At 42.9% G+C, this 20,905-nt stretch overlaps 1 protein-coding gene and 1 long non-coding RNA gene across 2 annotated transcripts in view; one reads left to right on the top strand and one right to left on the bottom strand.

Annotated features, from left to right (window-relative positions):
• Window positions 1-20,905, top strand: part of LOC134441833 (uncharacterized) — a 93,265-nt gene that overhangs the window by 10,298 nt on the left and 62,062 nt on the right. The window lies entirely within an intron of this gene.
• Window positions 14,901-20,905, bottom strand: part of si:dkey-191g9.5 (rap1 GTPase-GDP dissociation stimulator 1) — a 45,008-nt gene continuing 39,003 nt past the window's right edge. Inside the window, exons 12-14 of the mRNA XM_063192025.1 lie at window positions 19,867-19,993; window positions 16,638-16,766; window positions 14,901-15,946 (exon numbers count right to left, since the gene is read on the bottom strand). Of these exons, the coding sequence (XP_063048095.1) occupies window positions 15,819-15,946; window positions 16,638-16,766; window positions 19,867-19,993 (384 nt within the window). The 3' untranslated portion in view covers window positions 14,901-15,818. The remainder of the gene's footprint in view (window positions 15,947-16,637; window positions 16,767-19,866; window positions 19,994-20,905) is intronic.

Genomic DNA, 20,905 nt, shown 5'->3' with positions numbered 1-20,905 from the left:
TTTGAATAACCTTAAGTTGCATCAAATGAATGAGTACAAATTTGAGCAAAAGTGTCCTAAGAGGGCAGCACAGCTATGAACGCACGCACGCATGCACGCACGGGTGTGCACACACACACGCACACACACACACACACACACAGTCACACACACACACACACACACACACACACACACACACACAGTCACACACACACACACACATACACACACACACAGTGGAATTCATAAGTTGTCGGTATGAAAGTGCCACAATGCAGTATATCATGATATAACAGTAACAGAGTACACATCGCCAGCCCAGTGGGCCATTATCACAGAGTACACAATAGCTGCAGCCAACAGCCAGCGCTCCCATTACTCCAAACAACATCCACTCTAGATATATTACGTAACGTAATTACATTCATTATGTCCAACTGTTAAATCAAGTCTGCAGTTTTCTTTTGTTTCAGACATGTAAAAGTGTTATCCTTTACCTGGCATGTTTCGACGCTGTAACTTACATCTTCATCTGAGGGTGACCTTGAGCTTTTTATTGTTTCAGACATGTAAAAGTTTTATCCTTCTGATGAAGACGGAAGTTACACCGTCGGCACCAGTGGTGTAGTCTACGTAGAATGCGGGTATAGGGAGTATACCCACTTCTAAATTTCAGGGATTTCAGTATACCCACTTAAAATTGATTGCTCCATTATTTTGAATAGCACAAATATACACAGTATACCCACTTCAAAAAAATGCTCAGTTACAGTATACCCACTATAAAAAAGGAGACTACACCACTGGTCGGCACATGTCTTAACATCTACTGTGCACATTCTAACGTGTACTGTGCGCATTCAGGCAAGCCAATCACACACACGTTTAGGGACCATTAGCTGGAGTTTTAGAGAACATTCTTATGCCTATTTTGTTGCGATTTCATGCAGATGAGATCGCCGGCGATCCAACTCACAGATCAATTACAGAAAAACGTTGTCATGTCACTTAACCGAGAATTAAGTAACTGATCAAGACTTGGCCAGTTCTATGTTGCAACAAGCTCATAATGGAGCTTCTGCATGAAAGGGTTAATGTCAAGGAAGGAGTACTGTGAAGTTGCATGGCTTCGTGCTTCACATGTCTCACCCTTCTTTATTACTGTTAAGGAAATTAATTCAATTAATCAATTAGATGAGACCACGACAAGTTGATCAGAGTTTACAATTGGTTTTCGCGAAAGGAGAGAGTGAGTAGCCCTGGAAAACATGTTCCTCGCTTGACATCCTCAGTCTCTCTCGTCTCTCCTCCCAAGAAGGCCCCTTTTTAATGGGCAGCACAGAAGGAATAGAAAAACACAGGGCTAACATTGTTTCTTATCAGAGGACCTTGAAAGTATCCTCTTAGTCACATACCGTTTTCCCTGGGGAACATTTGGAAAGGAATAGAGCGCAACAGTATGTGAAACAAGTACAGAAGTGAATATAAAGTGCTACAGATCATAATTATTTCTACAATTACACATACAATTCACACAAGCATGTCACTGTGTTTACTGTACAGTACTTTACTGTATGTACTCTACCCTGAAGAAGGCTGTCTGCTGTCACGCGTGGGTGTCTGCCCTGACTATGTTTTTAACTTTAAAATAGCCACGTTTCAACCAAGGCTTTAAAAATACTTTTTTGGATAAGAAGAGTGCCTTGGACTCCCCCCCCCCTTTTTTTTGATGACACTGTTTTTTTCCCCACACCAAAAGAGGATTTGTCTCTACAATTCCTGAGCACTTTGGAGTTTTCCTTCACTTAATGGCACTTAACTGTATGTTTGATTAAAAAAAAAGTGTAAAGAGCTTCTCACCTGACACACACACACCTGTTTGGGTTCTCACTCTCAGCAGGGTTTGTTTTGTAGCTCCGTATGGCAGTTGTCCGTACAGTAAGTGACACCTGTTGGTGTGTGCGCACTTGTTCATGTGTGTGTGTGTGTCTGTGTGTGAGAGAGAGTGTGTGTGAGAGACTCTATCTGTCTCATATGGCGGTTCCAAAGTACACTATTGTTGTAGCGGCCGGCAGGCAGCCCTCCCCAACACGCCCGCCTGCCTCGCCAAGCCAGCCCCGTCCCTCACAATCTCTCATGGACAAACACACGCACATGCGCAGCGCACACACACAGATCATGTTTGATGGCACCTGAGGATGTCGCCTGAGGCGTGAGAGAGTGTGCTTATTGTCAAACAGCCTTTCTGCCTGACCCACTTGAAGAGAGCTCTGGAAAAACTTTTTTTTTTAAAAATGCTGAGCAAGCATGTTGGTATGAGAATCAGGTGCTCATCCAGTGTGGCGTGCACAGACATTTTGGAGGGCAGGTGCTCTATGTCTGTATGAGCACTGTCTATGTCCATACTGTCTTATGTCCATGTATGAGTACTGTCTATGTCTATAATGTCCTTACCTAGATTAGTCTATGTCTGCATGGGAGAGCAAGAAACGTAATTTCAAATTCTTTGTATGACCAGTGCATGTAAAGAAATTGACAATAAAACTTGACTTGACTTGACTTGACTTGACTCTACGTGGGGGCGGAGGACATGTAGAACTTCGGCTTCTGCCTTACTAGGCTATAGGCTATATAGGATTGTATCGAGAAATCGTCACATTGATCCTCAAGCATTTATAGATGATCATGTCAACAAGGACCATTGTACATTGTGAAAAAAAATCCAAAAAAGGAACTTTCAAAATGGGCCTTTTTTGTCCAGTTGGGCGAAGGGGCAGGTGTATGTGCACTGTGTTGTTTTATGCATCTCTCTCTCTCTCTCTCTCTCTCTCTCTCTCTCTCTCTCTCTCTCTCTCTCTCTCTCTCTCTCTCTCTCTCTCTCTCTCTCTCTCTCTCTCTCTCTCTCCGTCTCTATCTCTCTCTCTCTCTCTCTCTCTCTCTCTCAGCAGCTTAGAGTCCATGACCTCGGCCTGTGTGGGTCAAAGGCCAGGGGTCATCATCCACACCAATAGGCTCTGCGATTAACACACACACACACACACACACACACACACACACACACACACACACACACACACACACACACACACACACTGTACTGCTCTGCGATTAAACTCAGCCCACGCATGGTGTGTTGGTTGGCTGTGCCCAATAGAAATGTCTCCTTTCTCATCACACACACTCATCTTACACTCATCCCTCACACACACCCTCCCCCCAAACAGCACAATCCATACACTCACTTATATACAAACACACGCATAACACACACACACACACACACACACACACACACACACACACACACACACACACACACACACACACACACACACACACACACACACACAACCTTGACACACATACATACACAAGACCTCTAAACTGCCCTCTTGGGATACTTAATATAAATGGCTGGCGCTATTGTATGTGTTTTGAGGTTTTTTTTGGCACACACACTTCCTCCAGGTTCCTATGAGGAGTCTCAGAAACGTCTCAGACAGAGAGAGGCGTGGTGCTGAAGAACAATTTTAACCCGACAAAATATTCTTTGTTAGGTGTTGCATATAGACATAGGCCTACATCCTGCAAGACTGAATGAAAAATGTAATTAATAATCTATTTTCTTTTATCTGTTGAGACAAATTGTAAATAAAAAAAATATATTTTCTGCTATCAGAATATCAATAACCAAGTCGTAATATTACTAAAGACTGTGTGATGTTGAAGGAGTGCATTGAAAGTCTTTTAAAGCGATGGTTCGGAGTAGAATCACCCTAATGCCATTTGAACCGTGACACCCATCCACCTTTACACCCGAAGTGTTTTCTGCCGCAGGCTTACATCAACAGAGTTGCCGTGTTATTCGATGTTTATTCCGGTTAGCTTGACTCAAGCGCATATGGATACTGGGCACCGTCTCCAAACTTTCCCCACAAAAATAACATGTCATGACACCAAACTTCTGCAGTAGCACAAATATGGTCTGTACTCACGAAACGAAGCATTTGGAAGTTTGGAAATAGTCCAGGAGTTTATTATTATCAACACAAGCCGAATAGCTTCTCTGCTGCTAAAGCTGCGCCAACAATACTTCCGTCATCTAAGACAAGCATGTAAGAGTCCTCAACGAAGCTCATAATATGCACAATGAAAAGTGAATTCAGCATCAGTATTGATAACGAAAATCATTGTCTAATTGATAGTAGGTAAGATTTGAAATATCTTTTAAGTATTTCCTTGAAAATATAAGCCTTAATCACAATTCAGTGAAAACTTTTTTAACACTCTCGTCTGGAAGTTTGTTGAAGACTTTTACGGGCTTGTCTCATATGACGGAAGTAACGTTGGCACAGCTTTAGCAGCAGAGAAGCTATTCAGCTTGTGTTGATAATACTAAACTCCTGGACTATTTCCAAACTTCCAAATGCTTCGTTTCGTGAGTACAGACCATATTTGTGCTACTGCAGAAGTTTGGTGTAATGACATGTTATTTTTGTGGGGAAAGTTTGGAGACGGTGCCCAGTATCCATATGCGCTTGAGTCAAGCTAACCGGAATAAACATCGAATAACACGGCAACTCTGTTGATGTAAGCCTGCGGCAGAAAACACTTCGGGTGTAAAGGTGGATGGGTGTCACGGTTCAAATGGCATTAGGGTGATTCTACTCCGAACCATCGCTTTAATGACTATTAACACTTTACTTGACACCGGCGTCACATACGACATGACAGTGTTGTGACGCAGTCAGGCATGTGTCATAAACAATATGTCAATGTCATAAAGATTTTGTCATTAAGTGACATTCGGTTATGGTAAAGACAGTCCTAATAATTGAACTATTCATGACCATAAAATCTTAAACATTGACATCATGTTTTTGTATTGTCCATGACTGTGTCATGACACTGTTTTGACACTATTATGACACTATTATGTCATACGTAGGGCGCCAGCATCAAGTAGAGTGTAACTCTGTATTCCCACTGTGGAACGGCACACATTATGAAGCTTTGAAAGTTAAAGAAAGAAAGATTTTTAGAAACTGCAGATTGTCCTTCATCTGTCTAACCAGCATCCCTCTCCCTCACACCATGAATATACGACAGAGTTTATTTTTTAACATTCAACTGCCCCCACAGATAGTGGGAGGCTGTCAATTACAAAACACTGACAGAGGAGAAAAATGTCAAATGAGAGGGCGAGAGAGGGGGGGGGGGGGGGGGGGGTGGGGGGGTGGAGGAGACAGGGAGAGTGTGAAAAGGAGAGAGCGAGGAAGAGAGAGGGAGAAAAAAGAGAAGATAAGAGAGGAGAGGGAGAATGATGATTGGAGAGAAGAGGGAGAGATGGAGCGGGAAAAGATGAGCAGAGGAGAGAGGGAAAAGGAGCTTGGCAAAGGAGAGAGAGAGAGAGAGAGAGAGAGAGAGAGAGAGAGAGAGAGAGAGAGAGAGAGAGAGAGAGAGAGAGCTGAGAGAGATAGCTGAGAGACATAAAGCTGTGAACAGTCACAGCTCCCCTCTCAGGGTGCAATAAATGAGCGGTTGTCATGCCAACACCACACCATACAGGCAGCTGCCTGTTGTGGTGGAAAACACAGGAGACGCTCGAGTGACACGTGAAGCCGCATATCGACGTGTTGTGGTCTTCAACTGCCCAGGTCAGTGTCCTCAGAGGGGACACTACACGCACACAAACACACGCACACGCACACACGCAAACGCACACACACACACACACACACACACACATACGGTTGCCAACCATCTTGAAATACAGAATTGGCCCGTATTTAGAAACAAAAGTATCAGTTCTATTGAGCCTGCAATTTGTCCTGTATTACTGTGAGAATCAACAGTAGCTTTCAAAATGTCTATGGAATAAATGGAAATCAATGGGATTTGCCATTATTCGCCCAAGAATTGGTTAAAATGCAGGAAATTGTATCTAAGAAAAGGCTATCTTACCCTACACACACACAGACACACACACACACACACACACACACACACACACACACACACACACACACACACACACACACACACACAAACTTGATTTTTAGGGTCAGTATGCTTTGTTGCTACTGTTAGTTTCAGTGAAGCTAAATATGGCATAGTGTTAGACATGGTTTATTTATTATTTATCTCTGCCAGTTTTCACACAGGTTTAGGTGTCAGGTAGCATGGCGGCGGACATGGCTGTGTGTGTGTGTGTGTGTGTGTGTGTGTGTGTGTGTGTGTGTGTGTGTGTGTGTGTGTGTGTGTGTGTGTGTGTGTGTGTGTGTGCGTGCGTGCGTGTGTGCGTGCGTGCTTGCGTGCGTGCATGCATGCGTGTGTGTGTGTGTGTGTGTTGGTCTCAGCTGCGATAGATAAATACAACACGGTGAGAAAAGGAGAGACAGAGAGAGATGGAGGGAGGGATGGAGAGAGGGATGGGGAGAGAGAGGGGGAGTGATAGCAAGGATGAGAGTGAGAGCCGGGGCTGATTATATTGCGGAGACTGTCTGCCCAGTTTCTCACTCTCCCACAGTGATGGCCCATATGCTACCCTCACACTGAACACAAGTCACAACAACACACACACACACACACACACACACACACACACACACACACACACACACACACACACACACACACACACCTAAATTGTAAAAAGTTACGTCATCCCATTGCTCCTCTTTTCTCTTCCAATTTACACGTAATTCATGACAAACGATCATTTCAGTCTCACGGTGTCATCAAATTAAAATGCAGTACTATAGCCACACATAAAAAATATGTATAAAATGTATGCAAAATCTCACTTTGCAAAATCTCACTTTGAAAAGTATGTGACATATGCTCAGTCGTACATATTATTTAATAAGTACATTTAATAAGTTGCAGTAGCCTACATAGAATGTGGATATATGCCTTATTTATATAGGCCAACAATATAAGGTATAAACAATATAAATGATAAATGGGACACGTTTATACTATGCATCATATATCACATTCTTTTATATCACATTCTTTTATAGGCCTATTGTACCGTTATATTTCTTGCTTTTATACAATAGTTCCTTTGCTAACACAATTAGTTCATTGAAAGAAATGTTAAATTATTTTAATTACTTTATTTGATTGTTTATTTGCTTGTTCCTCCGCTCCGGAAAAATAGTTCCAGTTATTGTCTGAGTGATTATTAGATGTGAAGAGTCATTCATAGAGTGTTGGAGGATACCCTCACTCCTAGTGACGTGTAGAACGCCTCTTGTCCAATCACAATTTGTGAAATAATTCGACCGGATCTAACTATTGTATAACTTGTTTTAAATGTTTTTATGTGTGCAGTATGTGTATGCCTGTGTGTGTGTGAGGTGTACTACTACGGCACAACAATTGCCCATACTGGGACAAATAAAGCTACTGAACTGAACTGAAATGATATCCTACTGATAAATCGTAACCAAGATTAAGCCATCTTTTAAAGCGTCTCTGGTATACCTTCAATATAGTGCAAACAAGAAACTGTGCATAGCATGTGGATGAGCACACAAACCCATGTCAACACGGACACGCCCCCAGTACAGTCCATAACGTGCCTAGCATAGCCTACAGCACAGCTGGCTAGAAATCAAAGCACCACCAAGCAGTGTTGCCAGATTAGGTGGTTACCCGCCCAAGTGGGCTACTTGGGATGGCCGTCTGCGGGCAAAAACGAGAAAAACTGGCCATTTGGCGCTTTTTTTCAGCAGTTTGGTGCCCATAGAAATCAATGCAATTTGTTGAAATTGGGCGGAATTTATTACTTTTTGGCGTTTTTTGATAATCTTTTGGGTGGGATTTGATCATATACATCTGGCAACACTGCCACCAAGCACCAAATCCCTCATTATGCTGCCTGCATGGCTCTCCATGCCCCATTCCCCATTCCCTGCCTGCCCATCTGGCTCCGGCTGCAGACCAATCAGCTCTCAAGTGCTGTGCCCCCCCCACCCCCACCCCCCACCCATAATGTTATCTGAAGGTGAATTCAAGTTTTGCTCTTTTCCAACGCAGGCTCATAGAACGCCTGGATGAATGAATAAACATGAAATAATGTCGCCCCCTGGTGGCAGTATTTGATGTAGGACAGGCCTTAGGGAGCGTGACAGCTGTGCTAGGCAGAGTGAATTGCCACTCACCAGACCAGAGCAGAGCAGGCCAGCCAGCGTCACTGTCCTTAGACCAGGTCACACAATGCAGGCGTTGTAGCAACTCTGCTTTTGTCCTGACCTGCACACTCAATCAGCTCATTTGAATACTTGCGATACGTGATTGTAATCTGTAAACTTGCCTTGTTCCTGTGTTTGGATGTAGCTCAGGCATGCAAGACATGCACACACAGAGAAAGAGAGAGAGAGAGAGAGAGAGAGAGAGAGAGAGAGAGAGAGAGAGAGAGAGAGAGAGAGAGAGAGAGAGAGAGAGAGAGAGAGAGAGAGCTGATTATATTGCTTTCTTGAATCTTCAGTCTTCAGTGTGTACATGAGATCGTCATATGGAGTAGAGAGTAACATCAATATTCAGGTCACAGGACCTGATTGGGAGCTAGGGAAGGATAGTGGAACGAGAGGATGAAAGGAGAAAGAGAGGAGCTGATGGGGTGAGAGGATGGGGTGATGGGGAGCGACAGGAGGAGAAGAGTAGGACACAATGGGAGCAAGAGTGAGAGACAGAGAGAGTGGAGTGAGGAGAGAGAAGATGAAATCAGGATCAGATGGAGAAAGAGAAGAGGTCATGAGGAGTGAGGTGGTAAGAGGGAGAGAGAGAGAGAGAGAGAGAGAGAGAGAGAGAGAGAGAGAGAGAGAGAGAGAGAGAGAGAGAGAAAGAGAGGAGGGGGAGAAAGGAGTTGAAGGGAGTTGGAGGAGGCGATGGGGAAGAGGATACAATGGAGGAGGAAATGGTCTCGGCTGCATCCCAATATGTGACCTTGTCTCCTCCACTTGTGCCTGTCTCCTCGTCCCGCCTCCTGGCCCCTCCTCCGTAGAGAAAACAATAAAGTTTCCCAGCTGTCAGCCTCGCCACAACAACTTTTGAGGGACTGTTTTTCATTCACCATAGCAATTGCAAACGAGAAAAAGACTCTACAATTGAGCTTTTGCAAGATATTGAAATATAATGCTGTTGTCAGTGATGTCATCATGACGAGAAGCGAGTGGAGGAGGCAAGTGGAGGAGGCAAGGTCACATATTAAGATGCACTCCTCGTGTTATAAGTGAGCAGGACTGGGCTGGAACTGAGAAAAAGGGCTGGGCATTGTTTGACCTCACCACCACCACTGTTCTGTGTCATGATGGACTCAGTCCACTGTCTGCATGTTAAAGGTGCACTAATGGGCTGTCCCGTATAAATTGTGGGCCAATCTCTATGGGGAAAAAAACAGCATCAGCCCCTGTACTGTGGACTGGCAGCCACTGGGAAAATGCCCTGTATGCCAACTTGCCAGTCCAGCCCTGTAAATGAGTGAAAGTGCACAGTCAAAAATAAATGAAAGAAAGATGGAAAAAAAAATATGCCACTCGGGAATTAACTTATTTTCCTAAGAGGGCTAGCCTCCCTCAGGAGGCGTAGTCGATATAAAATTGGTACTGTAACCAAATGAATGTACCGGCGGCGACAAGATGAAGCGACAGTGCAGCGAGAACTGTGCAGCAAGAGCAATGCGAGCGATAAAAGCGACAGAGTGTGTTTGTTAAAAGCAGAATGCAAACATTCCAACATTCCCATTGGCTGTGGCGGCTGTTGCTGTCATAGCTAATTTGCATAATATTAGCTGAAGTCCAATTACAAACTGTCGCTCAAGTCACGTGAATCGTCTCAATACAAAGTCAATACAAAGTCTACTTTGTTCTACTTTGAATACTGTTTATGCCTTATTTGTCCAAGTTCTACACCACAGTACTATATCATAGAATTATCTGTCAACACTCATTTCTGGTCATGTCTATCTTGTCTACCCCAACTCACAGAATATGTTTTTGCACATTTGCCTTTTTAATATTTTATTTTTCTGTAGTCTTTATTTTCTCCCTCCCTGACTATTACCTGTATTACATGTGTCTTGAAATGTCCATGTGGGCAGCATTATATTTATGTAAGCTACTTGACACCTTAATTTCCCCCCGGGGATCAATAAAGTTACTCTCGTCTACTCTACTCTACTCAATTATTTCCGTTGCTGGAATCGCTCATGTTGCACTTGGTCTATTCGTGCCTTAACCCTGGTCATACTACATTTTGGCTCCAATATGAGATGTGAAAACAGTACAGTATGTGAGTGGGGGAGAGAGAGGGCACAATGGGAAGCAAGAGGTGACGAGGCGAGGGAGACAAGAAGGGGACACGATGGGGAAGGCCATCTTTTGTGTCAGAGAGGAGAATGAAAGGTCAAACTCAGACTCATTCAGAAGCTCAATGGAGAGCAGAATCAGAATCGCTGACATATCCACTCCCTGCCAATAGCTGACCCTGTAGAAGACACATTGCACCTTTACTGACCTTTTCTGCAATTCATCCTCTTCTGTCTTTCTTTTTTTTCTTTCTTTCTTTCTTTCTTTCTTTCTTTCTTTCTTTCTTTCTTTCTTTTTTCTTTCTTTTTTTATTTCATTTAATTTAATCTGTAATTGGCATGACTGCCTTGCAGTGGTGTAGTCTACTTTTTTATGGTGGGTATACTGTATATTTGAGCATTTTTTGAAGTGGGTATACTGTATATATTTGTGCTATTCAAAACAATGGATCGATCAATTTTAAGTGGGTATACTGAAATCCCTGAAATTTAGAAGTGGGTATACTCCGTATGTAATATTGTGTGTAATATTTCCAAAGCAATGTTGATACTTATGATAGAATAGATGGCAAAAGAACTGAATAAATACAACACTCTTTTTTGCCCACTCTGAGAGAGAGAGAGAGAGAGAGAGAGAGAGAGAGAGAGAGAGAGAGAGAGAGAGAGAGAGAGAGAGAGAGAGAGAGAGAGAGAGAGAGAGAGAGAGAAAGAGAAAGCATCAAAGACACGGTTGTTCAGCTCAAAGCACCATTTAAGGCCAGCTCCACTGCATTTAGATGTGAAATGGGAGCTTGCGTAAATTCTACCAGGGAGATTCGAAGTACCCGGCTGTCAAACTCTTACTAATCAATCAGTGTCACTTTTGACAGATCATACTCGTGTCATCATTCCCCAGGATTGTCAACCAATCACAACGCGAGATTGGGGATTTCCCCGTTACATCACTTATGCATCGTTCCCTCTCAGCCAATGAATCGCATTCACGTCTTTTTAAAAAAGCTGTCACTCATTCACTTCTCTGCTTTCCAGTCAAGCTGACTTTGACGCCACCTCCACCCCTCCATCCACCGTCACCAGTGGTTCCCGGCTGATAGGGGGCAGGCTACACCCCCCTCCATCTCCGCTGGAGGATATGCCGCCCGTCCTACCCCGCAGTTCAACGAGAAGACGGGAACTTATGCCAAACAGATTCATGCATTGTTTTAACATGTCTAATTGTTCAATAAATGTTAATAACGTTCATTTGCCTCTCGAGTCTTCATGGTAGAAATCCCATGCTGCTTTGCACAATCATTTTGATCTGAAAGACAGCATGGACTTTATCCCTCAGAGGGGATACCAGATCTTGGGCTCCAATTAGAGAGCCGGAAGGGGTGGAAAGGCAATGACTGCAGTTTGTTTGAATAGATGCAAAGTACATGATTGGCTATGGGCTATGTACTTGTATATGCCAAGTGACACATTCGATTCGTAACACCCAATACGCTATGGGCAATCATAAACCACACCTTTCCTACGATAAATTGCATAGATAGCCCCCAGACTATTTCACTTGTGAGATCGTCTGATGGTAACCAGTCAAGGGGTCACCTGCGGAGCCTCTGTTATTATGTATGGGATATTACTATGCAGTAAAAATGCAGTGTTAATTCAACACTTGGAGTCAATTTAACGGCTTGTGTATTTGGTCTCAGAATACTCTCCAAGTGTTGAATAACGGTAGCACTACATTTCTTACTGAGTTAACATATTCTTACCAAAATGGTGATCATTAAATCTGCACATCTTACGTAATCTGTTATTTATTCATTGAGTGTGAGTTGAATCGATGATCCCAACAGCATCAGAGGTTTACAGGAGATTCAATATCCATTGGTCCTTCTTTTTACAGACCATTCTCAAAATAACATGATTTGGGGGATGGATGAGAGGTTTTGCTTGTGAGCTGAAATGTTCCTCAGCATTGTAACTGACTAAATGTGCACAAAGCTTTAAGAATGTTTTTTTTGTTTTAAGAATTGAGACAAACCAATGGAAAAAACTGTAATCAAGCAGCAGCTGCTCTCCTCTCTGCTCGATTACTGTGTTTCTGAGGACACATCCTCTCATCTCCTGTTTCCTCTCAGCTCCTCGCTCTGCCTGATTGGTCATTTTGAGGGCACATCCACTCCTGTCCTGTCCTGTCATCTCCTACCCTCCTTAAAGGGACACTGTGTGAGATTTTTAGTTGTTTATTTCCAGAATTCATGCTGCCCATTCACTAATGTTACCTTTGTCATGAATACTTACCACCACCATCAAATTCTAAGTATTCATTATGACTGGAAAAATTGCACTTTTCATACATGAAAAGGGAGATCTTCTCCATGGTCCGCCATTTTGAATTTCCAAAAATAGCCATTTTTAGCTGCAAAAATGACTCTATTTGGACCATACTAGAAAATATTTGTTTATTACTCAGTAAACTTTCATGTAAACACCAAATGTGGCAATAAGCAGCCCAGTTTCAATGAGCAGAATAGTTGCAGTACCTTTTTTGACCATTTCCTGCACAGTGTCCCTTTAAACCCCTTAGCGCAGCACTATGGCTCTCTGTCATGTCATGCCAATGTTGTTATGATGTAGTTAAGCATTTTCAGCAAGTGAATAGGGCCGCCGGCGACCCCTGCTGCAGTAAGAGGCTACATCTCTTCTCTTCTCCTCTCCTCTGTTTTTTCTGCTCTCCTGTTTTTTCTACTCTCCTCTCCTCTGTTTTTTCTCTCCTCTCCTCTCCTCTCCTCCTCTCTCTGTCCTTGTGAGAGTCCTTATGTGAACACATCTTCTGCTCTCTGTGTGAACTTTGTATTTCCCTGATTTGATTGAGTGTGTTGTGTGAGAACAGACAGACAGACACACACACACACACACACACACACACACACACACACACACACACACACACACACACACACACACACACACACACACACACACACACAGTACGTAGATTCACATGCTGTCAAGCGCATGCACGCACACACGCACACGCACGCATACGCATGCACGCAAACACACACACACACACACACACACACACACACACACACACACACACACACACACACACACACACACACACACACACACACACACACACACACACACACACACACACAGAAAAAAGAAAGCAAATTGTGTAAGAAACACAAAACACATCAGTCTGTATTACTGTTCACAATTGTTATTGCTTTTATGTCCCTTTGAAGATGTGTTACTAACATGTTGTATCCAGCTGTCAATGCTCTGTTTGCATCACATTCGGGTGTTTTCAACACTACTGTAGCTTAATACACACTGATTACTATGGTACAGCTAGTTGATCTTCTCCACATGTTGTGCAGTGCATGAGTAAACGACAGGAAAAAACAATTAAAGAAAGAAAGAAAGAAAAAACAAGCTGAAAATCCTCAAAAAAAACATCCATCCATATAAAATGAAACTCACATACAGTACATACACGCAAAAACACTGGCAGGCTTCATTCGACATTAAATAGCTCTGGATATGCTACAGAAACTAGAAGCTCATCTAGTTTGTTTTTGTTTTGTTTTTTTGTAGTTGTTTTTTTTTTTTGCTAAAGTGCACATTAGCATATACACAGCTTGAACACACAGAATAGCACTGGTCCCTCATGTTAACACATACAGGTGCTTGTTAAGACAGCAGACTGTGCAGTACTTGTTATCATAGCTATGGAATTACGTTCTAGTGTAATTGGTATGAACTACACTATAATACATTATGAATTCACACACTGTTTCCACCTCAGTTAACATTGTGCTTATTAGTGCTAAAGGGTGTGCAGAATGTTCACACTCTTAGGAAAGGATATTATTTTCTTTCCTTCCTGGTTTCAATTTTCTTTTTTATGAGAAAAAAAACAACGCATAGTCAACTGTTTTTTTCACAACACCTCACCGAGACAATTAAGCTCATTCAGAAGGCCATTTCTGTTTCCAAGAGTGTGAACACCCATTTCCCTTGTTATGATTAGTGGGGGCGTTAGGTGATACTCAAGCTGGTCTTGTTCTAACCATCTTTTGCTTATATTATTATTATCTTACTGTATTTGCTCATAGTCGCTCGCTCATGTTGTACTTTTGTTGCTTTGTTTTAGCATCACTCTTCCCTATGCATCGTCCATTGAAGGTAACAGCATGCATCCAAATGAACTAAACCCAAAATATCATAACCACTACTGAACGTAGCCCCCCAGCCAACAAGATCACCCCTGTCCTCAGGTCCTGGCATTGTCCGAATGGAAGATCATAGTTTTAGGGTTTACACTTTGGGTTTAGTCTTGAACTTAGTTTTGGTCTATGTTAAGTGTTAAAATGAAGCACAGGTCAGTTTAATCTATTGGTAATGGCAGGTTGTGTGTGTGTGTGTGCGCGCACGCTCGTGTGTGTGTGTGTGTGTGTGTGTGTGTGTGTGTGTGTGTGTGTGTGTGTGTGTGTGTGTGTGTGTGTGTGTGTGTGTGTGTGTGTGTGTGTGTGTGTGTGTGTGTGTGTGTGTGTGTGTGTGTGTGTGTGAGAGAGAGTGTGTGTAAGTAGTGTGTGTGAGTAGGGGCTGTTAGGGTTTGGGGCGGCACCAATGGTGCTAAGTGTCAATAAGGAGGTCCAGGGTGGAGACAGCCTCTACAGTTTCTGGGGACAGGGGAGCTCAGGGTCTCCTTAGCTGATGGAGGCAGTAAGAATAGATGTTCTGGTAAGATGTGGTGAATGTAAAAAAAAGCAGAGAATATGCATACATCAGTGACACAGGTGCGGGCCCAAACAGAAGATAACTTAATTGGAAATATTAAATGTCCACAACACTGTTCTATGCTCCCAAATATTTCATGGTATGGCGTCAGGACTGAGTGTGCAAAACGTCACGCTATTCAGTATTTGGGAGCATAGAACAGTGTCAGAGAGAGTAGAGAGAGAGAGGTTCCATTGGCCCATTGTTTCCTGGTTCTATTATTGGGGGGGAATCCCCCTTTAGGCAGACCTAGGCAGACCTGAGGACTGTTCTATTCAATGCTAGGAGCATTATGACACGCCCCTTTAGGCAGACCGGAACCTGGTCACATTAGGTTCCCATAGAAACCTATTATGTTGGCATATCTCTATACTTAAAGAATCTCTGACACTGTTGTGGGCATTTATTATTTCCTTTACGGTGGTGAAGGTCGGAGGAGGGATGGACGATCCTCAGTTGGGAGAGGCTGTGATGGGGACCCTCTTGGCTCATGAGATGTGGGCATGTGGGTGTCCATGGTGGGGCTGGTTGTATGACGGGTGCCTGCATGGTAAGATGGGGGCAGTTCTCAGATGAGACCATGTTAAGATACAGGTAAAATGGAGGAAGTCTGAGCTTAGTGGAGGTCGAGGGGGGACCTCTTAGCTGGCAAAGGTCCGAATGAGACTTGATAAGATGGGGGTGGGGGTTCAGGGCGTGAGGGGAGGGGCCTGGTGAGATTTGGGTTGTTGGACCCTCCTTAGCTGGTCTCGGCCAGCACGGCCAGTACGGTGTCAGCCTGAGAGGCCAGCTTGGTGTTGGTGTGGCTGGAGAGCTTAGACAGGCTGTCTTTCAGCTTCAGCTGCTCCATCTCATCACGCAACACACCTGAGAGAGAGAGAGAGAGAGAGAGAGAGAGAGAGAGAGAGAGAGAGAGAGAGAGAGAGAGAGAGAGAGAGAGAGAGAGAGAGAGAGAGAGAGAGAGGTGCTACATCAAGATCATCTACATCATGACCTCCATACAGGGGTTGGACAAAATAACTGAGACACCTGTCTTTTTAGTGTGGGAAGTTTCATGGCTCAAGTGGACCAGCCTGTTGGCCAATCTTCATTAATGGCACATTGCACCAGTACAGTGAAGTGTGAAGGTTCAATTAGCAGGGTGAGAGCACAGTTTTTCTCAAAATGTTGCAATGCACACAACATTATGGGTGACATGTCAAAGTTCAAAAAGGAGAAATTCTTGGTACGTGTGTAACTGTTGCATCTTTAATCGAGACAGCAAGTCTTTGTGGTGTATCAAGAGCCACAGTAAGGTAATGTCTGCATACCACCAAGAAGGATGAACCACATCCAACAGGATTAACTGTGGATGCAAGAGGTCCTAAATGACACTAAAATGACAGGTGTCTCAGTTATTTTGTGCAACCCCTGTGTATCAGAGTCCATGCGTGTATATAGTGTGTGATATAACTGAATTTGACCTCTGGACCTCTGTACTGGACATGCAGTATGTTTATATCTGCATATTACATGTAGGTAGTATGTATGTGTGCATGTATGATCTATAGGCACGTACTGGAATTGGCGAGACTGCAGACGAGTCCCATGGTGCTGAATTTGACCTCCACTGCCCCGACCGGATCATCCAGCATCTTCTGTAGAGTGGCCAGCAGCTCCGCCTCCACAAAGGCCTCCTGCACTGAATCTACAGGGACGCACAGCACTGCAAGTTATATGTTACAGTTTTTCTCGATTGGTTTGGCTAATTTCTTGAAACTGAGATGACATTCCTATAACCATTGGGTCATTTCACCAAACATTCTTACACTTCTGCAGAACAGTTCAGATAAATAGCAAAATGTCATATACCTCCCAAAACACCCCATTCTTGCATCAGCACTAAACCTTCTCCCATATAAATAGTCAGTACCATAAATATGGCATAGATCCTTCTCAATTGCTTTGGCTCATTTGCATTTATTTAGTCCTTCTGTCAAAATAAACTGGATAGTTCAGCATAACTACCGTATTTTTTGGACTATATGTCGCTCCGGAGTTTAAGTCGCAACGGCCCAAAAATGCATTTTGAAGATGAAAAAAACATACATACGTCGCACCGGACTAATCGTCGCACATTTTTGAAAGGTTATTCTATCCATGGAATCTATGTTGTGATAACTGGCGCATGGTAAGCTGCTGCTCAAAGACGGCATTGTTTTAAACCAGCATCTGAAGCAGTGGCAACGCATTCAGAGGTGGTGGTAATGCACCAACTAAGATGGTTTGCCAACCGCCATAAAACCACAAAAAGAAAAAGAGGAAGAAACAGTGATAACGCATGTTGCCCTGTAGTCAGAACAACATTCAATTTTCTGCTTTGTTTTGCGTTTGGACCGTGGGAGGGTTCGAGGCAACTTGTTCCGTCTCCAGAGCACGCCTTTCTTTACCCCCTTTTCTGAGACTTCAGCCCATGACGGTATCAAAGGTGAGGGGGATTTCATCCATGTTGTGTAGCCTATGGTAGGCCTAGTGTCACGTTGTGCTCGTTTGTCAGAAACTCGCGGAAATGACCGATTTTCACCTGGAAGTCGGCTGACTGTCTTTAATAACACAGACGCTCGTTCTCGGATAGAGAGGAGATTGCGTTGCATAGCGCAAATAAATCCACGAGAGGGGATTGCATTGCATAACGCGATACATCCACGAGCTCCCTGACTTCCGCAAAAGTCCTATTCATTTCTTTGGCAATGTCATGGAGCCCGTAACAAGACCGTTGACTCGCAGCGCGCGCGTTGTTCGAGAACACATTTGTCCTGTATTCATCAGCACATTTTCCTCCGCTTTTCTCCAGTCCCCAAACAGTTTTCCATTGCATCCAAACTTTCGTTCAGCTGCCCTATTGCCATTTTCGGCTGCATATTTAATTACTGTCAGCTTGAACTCAGCAGTAGGCTATATTAACTTCTTTTGGGTGGTAGGCTATATTTCTATTCAGTCGTCATTGTAAACGCTGTTTTTTGTTGTGGTAGCCTAAGTTGTAACATTTTTTCTATCAGTGGTATTAAGCAACACAACATAGGCCTAGTTGCGCACATAGTGCTCTCCCGTGGAGAAAAAAAAACATATATATGTCGCACCAGAGTATATGTCGCATGTCCAGCCAAACCATGAAAAAAAGTGCGACTTGTAGTCCGGAAAATACGGTACATGGATCCTCATCACTCGCTCATATCACCCCAAAAAAAGTTTACCCATGTGTCAAAACGAAATTTCTTCCCCACATATATCATTAGTACCCCCAAAATAAATTGTCTCTTTGCCATTGTGTAACCACTGCCAGTCAAAATGGTTAGGTGTTTTATCTACGTTCAGCTAACAGATTTCGACTATGTATAAAAATGAAAAAGTGAGTGAAACCATTGAAGTTTGACAACACAGACAATTTACCAAGGACATTTATCAGTAACTTTCTTTACTGTAAATTCATATACAGAAAGTAATGCCCATATATCACAGGTTTCTCGTGGGTTTGGCTCATTTCTCAAAACAGAGATAACATTCTCAAAATAACATGGACAAATGCCAAAGCAACTAGCAATTGTTCAAAACAGAATGTCGTTTGAAAAAATGTCAAGAAATAAGCCAAATAACAGAGGAAACTGTAGTATACACGGTTGTAAAATTATTTTCTACAAACAAAGTTACAATACCATCTGACATGTTAAGCACTGTCATGAATTTACTATGTAATGAAATTCTTAACATACGATGTCCTTGACTGTTCTGGGAATTGTGTAGACCACTTTGCATATGATGACTTACACAATGAAATAATGCTGACGTATTTTGGAGAGCGCAACCATTAGACTGAGAATTGTCCAATTCGTTTAGATAAGCAAGGTCAATTTATTTGGAAAATGTGCTAAATGTATGCTTAATGTGTCAACTGAAGGGTATTTGTACATAGCCATCTGCAGAGATGTACTAAACATTTGAGACATGTACAAAGCATTTGATATCTGATGAAAGCAATGAAAAATGCCATTCTGTTTTGGGAAATTGCAAGTTGCTTTGGGGATTTGTCCGTGTTTTTTTGAGAATGTCATCTCAGTTTCGAGAAATTAGCCAAACCAATCGAGAAAAACTGCAAATGTCCGTAGCATGCATGCATACTGCTGGCTGATACAGCACTTCAAAGTTCTAGTAAGTTAACAGCGCACATGCATATTAATAATGGTTATTAAATTCAGACTGGAGGGGCTGCAACATTGCAGAGGGCAATATTAGTCATAGGAAATATGCACTGTGATAAGCACATTAAGTGCAGAGTCTGCAAGGGCCATATGATAGTCACATCCTGAGGGACTGTTACTTCATAGGGAATGCATTAGATATTCATTTTAACCCCTTAGTGCAGAGCCTATGTTATAACCTTACTGTCACTAACATTGTAATGGCTATGTCTTAATCTGTTACTTAAGGCTCTCGGTACTGTCATAGCAATGTTATGATGTAATTTAGTATTTTCAGCAACTAGTGAATAGGCCTGCCGGCGACCCCATCCGCAGTAAGAGGCTACACTTAAACAACCACAAGAAAATTGGTATGTATGTAATACATACAGCACAACACATACTGTACTCCTAAATTAGTAGAAAGGCATTAGTAGATATTCGTAGAAAGTTGGACAGGGAGATAAAGGCATGCCAACAGATAACATATCAACAGCTACTGTATAGAGAGTGAGAAAGACAGTATGTACAGTATATGCTGTATAAAGCAGATAGCTAGGCAGAAGAACAGACCCATGTCTATGGCTGAGGCGATGGCCAGAGCCACCAGGGCTTCGTTCTGCATGATGACGTGTTCACTGGTTGCCATGGTGATGAGGTGTTGCATCCCCTGGGCCTTGACCACCGCGTGGATCACCTCCTGCAGAAACAGACAAAGCGCAATGCTGTAGTACAGTGGTCTCCCAATGGCAGCCCTGAAGTTGGAAGAAATGAAAACATACTGTTTAAAGGGGTATGCCACTATTTTGGGGCTTAATACAGTTAAAATCGTTGGCCAGGGTTTATAAAGGTGGTGAAGTGTCTTATTTTTCATGTTAAGCGTTGTCTTGCTTTAAGACAAGTTAAAAGAGGGAATATGTCGCTAAGCTAGTGAAAGCCAATGTATCCGTGTAGCATGCTACAATGCTACACGGATACATTGACTTTCACTAGCTTAGCGACATATTCCCTCTTTTAACTTGTCTTAAAGCAAGACAACGCTTAACATGAAAAATAAGACACTTCACCACCTTTATAAACCCTGGCCAACGATTTTAACTGTATTAAGCCCCAAAATAGTGGCATACCCCTTTAAGTGTGCTATCGTGTGGCTATACGCTTGGGTGATACGTTTGGCCCTCAGCCTCATTTGCTGTACATAGTTTGGCCCTTGGGGGAAAATAATTGGAGACCTGTGTAGTATGTATATCATGGTTACACTAAGCCCAGTCACACACAGCTCGCAAAGATCATCTGTGTTCAAAGGAAACTGTGGCAGGGTTTTTACAGGGACAGTAAGGGTCCTGTATTCTATCTTCAACTGTCTTAAAGGTACACCGTGCAGGAAATGGTCAAAAGAGGTACTGCAACTATGCTGCTCATTGAAACTGGGCTGCCTATTGCCAAATTTGATCTTCACATGAAAGTTTACTGAGTAATAAACAAATATTTTCTAGTGTGGTCCAAGTACAGTCATTTTTGCAGCTAAAAATGGCTATTTTTGGAAATTCAAAATGGCGGACCATGGAGAAGATCCCCCTTTTCATGTATGAAAAATGCAATTTTTCCAGTC

The sequence above is a fragment of the Engraulis encrasicolus genome, chromosome 24 (genome assembly GCF_034702125.1).
Source record: "Engraulis encrasicolus isolate BLACKSEA-1 chromosome 24, IST_EnEncr_1.0, whole genome shotgun sequence".
NCBI lineage: Eukaryota > Metazoa > Chordata > Actinopteri > Clupeiformes > Engraulidae > Engraulis > Engraulis encrasicolus.
Note: the sequence above shows the minus strand (reverse complement) of the source record. Positions and strands in the feature narration are given on the sequence as shown.